At 35.1% G+C, this 8,808-nt stretch overlaps 1 protein-coding gene across 1 annotated transcript; it reads left to right on the top strand.

Annotated features, from left to right (window-relative positions):
- The first annotated feature begins 450 nt into the window (after window positions 1-450).
- On the top strand, window positions 451-8,746 carry LOC111435445 (vacuolar protein sorting-associated protein 20 homolog 2-like). The gene is made up of 6 exons (XM_023072820.1): window positions 451-751; window positions 3,724-3,876; window positions 4,124-4,276; window positions 8,027-8,110; window positions 8,301-8,454; window positions 8,559-8,746. Exons 1-6 carry the CDS (start codon window positions 650-652, stop codon window positions 8,582-8,584), a joined length of 672 nt encoding a protein of 223 aa, XP_022928588.1. The 5' UTR covers window positions 451-649; the 3' UTR covers window positions 8,585-8,746.
- The last annotated feature ends 62 nt before the right edge of the window (window positions 8,747-8,808 follow it).

The raw sequence follows: 8,808 nt of genomic DNA, 5'->3' as shown, positions 1-8,808 counted from the left end.
ATCAATTAGGTCATAACATATATCATAACATTCATATTTCATGTCACAAGCATATCATCAAGCATATCATATAATCTCATAACATGTTCTATCGTTTCATAACATATATCATCTAATTCACATATCATGTCGTAACCTTTCACATGTAGTAAGCATATGACACATGCAAAGTCACGGGACACGTGTCATCCTACAACATTCAAGTTATAACCAAACCGATAGTAAGACCATTTACTTGGTTGGCCTTAGCCGGCGTTCTCCGTAAAGTAATTACTCGAGCTCGTCATTGAATTTTTATTGAGAGTTATTTTTATTGTTTTAATGATATGTAAAATACAATAAAAATAATTTTAACTAAATAAATAGTCTGGTTGGACGAAATAATTTTTATTTTCACAATTCATTAAGGGAAGAAAAAAAAAAAGAAAAAAATTAAACAAAGGAAAAGGAAATGAAAACGAGAACCCACCCCTGCCTCCCTAACGCCGAGTCCGAAGCCAATCCGGTGGCTCTTCATTCTTCAAAGGAATCAAAGACGAGGAATGAGGGATTGACGGATCTGTGCTGTTCAATCCCTCTGATAAGGCAATCGCTCGTATTCCCCAAGTTGAGGAAACAAAGTGATCGGTATTCCAATTGGGAGAAGTAGATGGGGAATTTGTTCGTCAAGAAGCCCAAAGTCACCGATGTTGATAAAGCGATTCTTTCTCTCAAGACGCAGAGACGCAAACTAGGTCAATATCAACAGCAGGTTTTCAATTCATCCCCTACTCTTAATTTACTCCTGCAGTTGGATTCTTTAAATTGCGTATGAATGAAACTGGATTGGAGAGAACTGAATATGTTTCTGGAATTGCAAGCCGTGGTAAAATGTGTGTTGTTTGTGTGGCTGTTAAGAGCATAACTTTAGCATTATTAGGTAGAATAAATTGGTTTATAAGACCCTTTTCGTGTTTACTTTCAGCCCCATACTTTGTTCTCTCCACAATGATATGATATTGTCCAATTTAAGCATAAGTTCTCATTGTTTGCTTTGGGCTACCCCAAAAGGCCTCATACCAATGGAGATGTATTCCTTACTTACAAACCCATGAAGGATTTCCCCGTTTGCTTGTATGTTCAAGTTCTGCAGTTTGAAAACGCCTCTGGGAAAATTATTGAGAATGTTCTAACCTTTAGATGATGTAATTAGCTTATATTACAAAGGTATTTTGCAGTTACTATCTAATTCTTGGAATTCCATGAAGCTCTAGGATTTATTACTGATGGTGTGTTTTCTAGTTCGAGAAGTTTTGAGCTAAAAGAACATGATAAATGTTATATTTTCTTTGATTGTGACAAAAAGTTAACCCATTCATTGTTGGTTAATGCATGTATGTGCTGGAGTAGTTCAGATTCAGACCTACGCTTGGGTCTCTGTTACCAAAAATTCTTGGGATTGTCCTTTCTCCCTCCTTTTGAACTGGAACTTTCTTTCTTTTCTTCTTCTTCTTCTTCTTCTTTTTTTCCTTGTGTTGATCTTGTATATTCTCATTTTATCTGTGAAAGTTGGTTATCCCCCTTTCATAAACCGCAACCTTGATGATCTTGTTAATTGGAGAGCTTTTTATGTAACTCTATCTGATAGGATTTCTGGTATTGGTATTCCCTTTTGCAATATTCAATATCATCAATAAGATATTTACTTCTCCTATCAAGTAATTTAATAAAATATTTGTTTCCTATATCAACAGATAAATAATAGAATTAGAAGATGAGAAGAAAGAACAAAGGAGATCAAACATGACTTTGAGAAGGCGTATGAGAGACTCTTTGATAGTGACAAGATTGATGTTTCTTACTTGCAGTTTTGGATACACTGTGTTTTGTAAGGATAGATAATGCTATAAAGACTGTTGAATTTATCTCAGACCTGAAGAATAATTAGGCAAAATCAGCAATAATAACATTAGTTTAGAAGATTTAAAATTGGAGGATTCGACTTTTACAATCGAGTTGCACAGTTAAAGAACTACTTGTGCTTTTTCTGCAGTTGCCACTAGAAGGTAATTGAAGATGACCTTTGATATATGTTCTTTGTATGAAGACTAGTGTAGACGAAGATCATGTTTTCTTCCATTGCCCTATAAATGCTCCAAGAAATAGTACTATTCAACTTCTTTGTTATGTCGAGCTCAAAAGCAAAGCCAAGCTGATTTGGGTAGGTGTAGTTAAAGCAATTATCTCATAAATTTTGTTTGAAGTGTCATTTTCTGTTTCTCTTATCCTTCAATTCCTTAAAAATGTTTCCTTTCATTGAAGTTTGAAACTAAAGAACCAGCAAGTAGCAACTGAAGATAGGGCAGTTTTTCAAAAGTTTGATTCATTTCATCAATTGTTTCCTCTGATAGCTTTTTACTTCTTTTCCTCTCTTTGAACGTTTCTCTTTTGCTCTCAGTTCAGCATCCTCATTACCTTATATCACAACACAAAAACACCTTGTTTTCTTTTGTTTGTAGCTAATACTCCAATTTCTGAACTGTTTGAACTAATAAATGTTTTGATTGATCTGGCACTACTGACGGGCATGCAGTGAAATTGCTAATTGATTGTTAAATTTTACTAGAATGGAAAATTATTGTGTATTTTTACTTCCTTTCTTGTATAAAATATTCATGTTCCATGTTTAGACATTATAGAACTAGTTTCCTTTACAAATTATTGATATATATATATATATATATATATTTAGGTTATAATACAATTTTGGTCCATGTACTTTGTAACTTCTTCTATTTTAGTCTCTACACTTTTAGTAAATCTTAACACACCTAATAATTTATAGAGGGAATGGTCATAGAGACTAATTTTCTTTAGAAAAACCATAAATTAACGGTAACACTAATTTTAATATTTATTGAAAGTACAGAGATTAAATATGGATATTTCAAAGTATAGAGACTATAATAGAACAAGTCTTTGAAGTATATGGATCAAAATGATATTTTAATGAGAATTTTATTTGTTTATTTATTCGTGTGCACCTCACTTCACTTTGATGATGCTGTTTTGTCACCTCTTGATGTGAGAGAGGCTTGCCTCCATGGAATGTGTTTCGGTATGCATCTTGTGTTTTGAAAAAAGTATTAAACAAATGTAAGTCTCATTAGTATTAATGCATTTGTTATGAAATTCTTTCTAGAAAACCATGGAACTTTAATGATATCTCATAAAGTAATGCATTCTTTTTTTTTTTTTAAAAAAAAAAAAAGCTTGAGACCTTGAAGATATCCCCTTTCATGATGTTCCAACGTCTTAGTCTATGTAAAGAATTCTCCTAAAAGTCCATCTCTCAAAATATTTATGATTTTCCATATTTCAGAATGGTGCCATAAACTCATCTTTAATGATCTAAATTTAATTTATTCAATATGACATATTGATGAATTATTAGTATTTTCTTCTTGAGTTCAACATGGGGGTGGGGGATTCAAATTGATGAAGTATGTGTATTAATTCACCAATATTTTAAATAACTTTTTAAGTCATCTATGAATCATGGAATTGAATTATGCCTGACCAAAATTATCATTAACTCATAAAGTAAAGTTGCTTTTACCCTGGGCATAAAACCCAGAACCAATAAATAACTTCTGGTTGGGTTTCTTTCATAGGAATGCAAGTGTATTTTACTTTGAAAATTGAATAATTATTTTTTACTTTTCGTGACCTTTTCTTCCCTAGCTTGATGCTGTCATTGAAGCAGAAAAGAACGCTGCAAGAGAGTTAGTTCGACAAAAGAAAAAGGATAGGGCCTTGTTAGCTTTGAAGAAGAAAAAGGCACAAGAAGAATTGTTAAAGCAAGTTGATGCCTGGCTGATTAATGTTGAGCAACAAGTGAGTTCTGTTAATTTTTCCCTTGTCTATTCAAATCTCGTTGTCTTCTCCCTTTTAACTTGAAATTTATACTTTTTTGTTTCTCTTAAAAGTAATGGTTGCATTAGATCTTAAAATCAAGATTTTGGTGGTTGCAATAGTAAGGTTTGGTTTTTTAGTTCCACGTTCAGAATTAAATCGTCTTCTTCACAAAACTTTTTGTACTCTAGAAATTTATGTTCGTGCTTTAATATTGTTGTTGGCTCAGTTGTCAGATATTGAATTGGCCAGCAAACAGAAAGCTGTTTTTGAAAGTTTGAAGGCTGGTAATAATGCTATCAAAGCTATACAAAGTGAAATTAATATAGATGATGTCCAAAAGCTGATGGATGATACCGCTGAAGCTAAGGCATATCAAGATGTAAGTTCGTAAGTTTTTTTAAATTGATTGTTTTATTAGGATCATATCTGAATTTTTTATTCTATTACCTGGTTTACAAGTTAGATTATGGTTACAAGTTATATCTTAATTTTGATGGAATTAAATATTCTTGTATTCCAATAATCTAATTATCAAATAGTAAGATTGATAACCCTCTTATATGGGAGAAAGAGCCCACACGAGACAAAAAAGAAGAATAGACGTGAGATCCCACATCAATTGGAGAGAGGAACGAGTGCCAGCGAGGACACTGGGCCCCGAAGGGAGGTCGATCGCCACATCGGTTGAAGAGGGGAACAAAACTGTGAAGTCCTACATTGGTTGGTGAAGAGAACAAACCACCATTTAGAAGGGTGTGGAAACCTTCCCCTAGCAGACGCGTTTTAAAGCCTTGAGGGGAAGCCTAAATGGGAAAGTCCAAAGAGGACAATATCTGCTAGCATTGGATCTGGGTCGTTACAAATGGTATTAGAGCTAGGTACCGGACTATGTGCTAGCCTTCTCGCTGTTCCCCGAAGGGGGGTAGACACGAGGCGGTGTGCCAGTAAGGACGCTAGCCCCAAAGGGGGTTGGATTTGGGGGCGATCCCACATCGATTGGAGGAAGGAAAGAGTACCAGCAAGGACGCTGGGTCCCGAAGGGGAGGTGGATTGTGATGTCCCACATTGGTTGGGGAGGAGAACAAACCACCATTTATAAGGGTGTGGAAATCTTCCCCTAGTAGACACATTTTAAAGCTTTGAAGGGAAGCCCGAAAGGGAAAGCCCAAAGAGGACAATATCTGCTAGCGGTGGATCTAGGTCGTTACAAAAACATTCTTTATAAGGGCGTGGAAACCTCTCCCTAGCAGATGCATTTTAAAACCTTGAGGGGAAGCCCGGAAAGGAAAGTCTAAAGAGGACAATATCTCTCTCCCTAGCAGATGCATTTTAAAACCTTGAGGGGAAGCCCGGAAAGGAAAGCCTAAAGAGGACAATATCTGCTAGCGGTGGGCTTAGACGGTTATAATAGAATAAAACCATTACTGGATACACCTAATTAAAATATTACTATTAGTATAGCCAATGGTGCATTAGTAAGAAAGTAACTTAACACAATAATTGTTAATTGCTTGCGGAAGATAGACAAACAGATACAATCCCAACAAAATCTGTCTCCAAGTTGGTAATGGCGCCACCACCCTCTTTTGGATGGACGCATGGATCACTACTTTGATATTGGCCTCTCGTTACCCTCTATTATATAGTCTTTCTCGTTGCAAGGACCGGAAATTCTTTTTGAGATTTAAAGCTTGGCCGTAACTTAAAGGACTAGGAGACTATTGAATGGGCAGATCTTATCCTTGACCTTGATTGATTTTACTCTCACAATAACCTTGATTTTAAGGCTATATAAAGTCGTATGTTATATTTGTAAAAGAGACTTAGAGAAGGTAGTAAAAAGAGCCTTTGTGCTTTTTTTTAGCCAATGACTAAGCTTCTTTGTAATTCTATATAGTTTAGGTTGTATGTTTAGAATCGTTCAAGTTTAACATGATCGATCTTGCATGTGGAGTGATTCAAATCTCAATCAAGTGTTCTTGCCTTGAGATATTTGATCAACAAGGTAATCCAAATTTTACTTTCCCTTGGAGTGATTCCTTATCATTAGGACTAAGTGTTCTTACCTTTCCTTTAGCTAAGGGTTAAGTTTCTTTGCAATTTTATGTAGTTTAGGTTGCATGTTTAGAATCATTCAAACTTTACATGATCAATCTTGCTTATGAAACGATTCGAATCTCAAACTAGTGTTCTTGTCTTGAGATATTCGATCAACTCCCTTGTAGTGATTCCTTCTCACTAACAATCTCTCATTTGACCATTTCAATGTTCTCATCACTTAACCTTTATCACAATATGGGGATCTTCTTCTTCCTTAGCTTTTGGTGACAAAATTGCATAATTTTGTGGATCTTTTCTATTTTATTATGCATATATGTTTTATTTTTAGATAAAAGTCTTGCACCCGCTTTGAGGCCCAGACTTAGGAGACATGAAGAAGTTTTCTTATTAAGTTCACTCGAAGATTCGAACATGCAATATCTAGGTAGGTGTTACTTAGAGACTGCTGGCCTTGGGTAATGGGTTGCCTTTATATTGAATCCTTAAGTCAGCATGCTCCTTGGTTTGACCAATTTCTTGATGCAAACTCCTTGATAAACTATCCAGCCTTGCCATTTCAGAAACCCAACACAGAATATGCCCCTATGGTACTCAAGTAATTTGTCAAACAGATACAATCCAAGCACTCTGAAAGCTTGATACTCTCTCCAAATCCAAGCATTTACCTTATCACTATTCCTCGAACTCAGAATCACATTTTCACCTACTAATTGTCTGTTGTTTTTCTAAATATTATGGTTCTGGAAGTATTTGGGTGGTCTTTGGTCATGCCAAGTGATATACCTGATTTCCTTACCTCAATCCTTGTGGGGCATCCTTTCAAATGAACTAAGAAACTTATTTGTTGTGCCATGAATAGAGGAGCTTTTTTGTGGATCTTATGGCGAAAATGAATACTTGGGTTTTCATTGGGTTACAGTCCAACTATTTTTTTTAGTGCTTTTGATTGGTGTAAATGTTCACTACAACGTAATCATTATACTCTTACTACTCTCGTCTGTACTTGGAAATCATTTTTTAACCACTAAGGGTAATTTTTTCTTGATCCTTGGTAATTTGATTCATTAATAAAATAAGATTCTGTTTCTCCTAAAAGAAGAAGAAAAAGAAGAAGAAGAAAAAAAAAAAAAAAGAACTCTTTCCAAACAATTCTCCAAAATATTTCTTATTCTCAATGCTCCTTCTCAACTCACCTTATAATCGATTAACATGTCCTTGAAACATATCCAACTTGCTATCATCAATCGTCCTTTCGAGTATACATTAAACTCGAGAACCCAAGAACTCGAACTGACCCAACCTGAATTATAAGAGTTGGGTTGGGTAAGATAGCATTTTCGGGTTGGGTTGGGTTGTGTTACTAGGACTTGATTCGGTTTGGGTTCAGTGGACAAAGAACTGGATCAACCCGACCTCCCCCTCTCTCTACATACCCCTTTTCTTATTGCATAAATAACAAATTAATTAATTAATTATTATTATTATTTTTTAAATATTGAACAACCTGACAATCCAATCCAATCCAACCCCAAAATAGAGGTTTGGGTAGGGTTAGGTTTTGAAACAAGTTCGGGTTGGGTTGGGTTACCAATCTAACTAACCTAAACTTTTGGGTTGGTCCAAAAATATTTCTCAAACCGAACGGACTCAACCCAACCCATATACAACCCTAAGTGTCCTCACTGACCAAGAGAACACATGGGTTTGGAACATTGATAAAGAGGGTGTTTTCACCTTTGCTACAGCTTTTTGGAATTTGGAATTTGGAATTTGATCATTGCTGCTTTTGGTTGTTAGAACAAGGCTCCCACTCTTTTATTGATTCTACTATTTATTTAGCTCTTTATTGGTGTGAATTGTCTCTATTAGGGTCCCGTACTCTCACATGTCCAAATTTAGTTTCATACTTTCAGAAAATCTTAAAAGTTAGGACTTCGTCGTTGTGCACGGTAACTGAATTAGATTTTTGGGATCATTCTATTCATCTACTTCTTTTATTTAAGATCTGTGCTCCAATATCATTATGTATCCTTTCTCTTGTGCCTAAATTTTATTTATATTTTTGAAGGAAATGAATGCCATCTTAGGAGAGAAATTATCAGAAGAAGATGAGGAGCAAATCTTAGCAGAATTTGAAGGCTTGGAAGCTCAGGTACCATATGTTTTGTTGTCTTATTCATTATTATTTTTCATCCTGCATCATAGGGTCGGTCCATTCAGTCATTTAATTGAACAGAGAAACCCGAATAAGTTATAAACTCATAACATTAATAGCTACGGCTGCTCCCATTCGTCTTTTACTATACTATCTCAAGGCGATCCCCGATCAACCTTTTTCTCAGCTCACTGTTGAAGATCTGCCTGAGGTCCCAACATCCGAAGAAAATGCTGAAAAGTTGGATCTTCCCAACGTACCAACCAAAAAACCTGTTGCAGCGGATGCCATTGAAGAAGATGCTGTAATTGTTTCATCTGATGCCTCCACAAAGAGAAGAGGTCTCTTTTTCTCTCTTTCTCTCTCAGACAAAAAGAAAAGAAAAAAAAAAAGTTACCCTTTTAAATCCACTGGTTTCATAACACATTAAATTTGTTGAATGCAGTTATGGAAGAACCATTGCCAGCATAAGTGTTTGGTATACTTGATCGAGGTTGGTGAAGTGGTTTGTGCTGAGACTCTGTTATTTGCTTTTGTTATTTATTATGTCTCATTCACCAATATGATGTTGTACAGACACTTCCTTATGCACATATATAAATTTATTTTCTCTGTTTAGGGGTCTGTTTTATATATGAAGTGTTTCATTTTGTATAAAAGAAAATTAAATAATAGTTTTTTTTTTTTTTTTTTTT

This window comes from Cucurbita moschata, unplaced genomic scaffold (genome assembly GCF_002738365.1).
Source record: "Cucurbita moschata cultivar Rifu unplaced genomic scaffold, Cmos_1.0 Cmo_Scf00049, whole genome shotgun sequence".
NCBI classification, from domain to species: Eukaryota; Viridiplantae; Streptophyta; class Magnoliopsida; order Cucurbitales; family Cucurbitaceae; genus Cucurbita; species Cucurbita moschata.
Note: the sequence above shows the minus strand (reverse complement) of the source record. Positions and strands in the feature narration are given on the sequence as shown.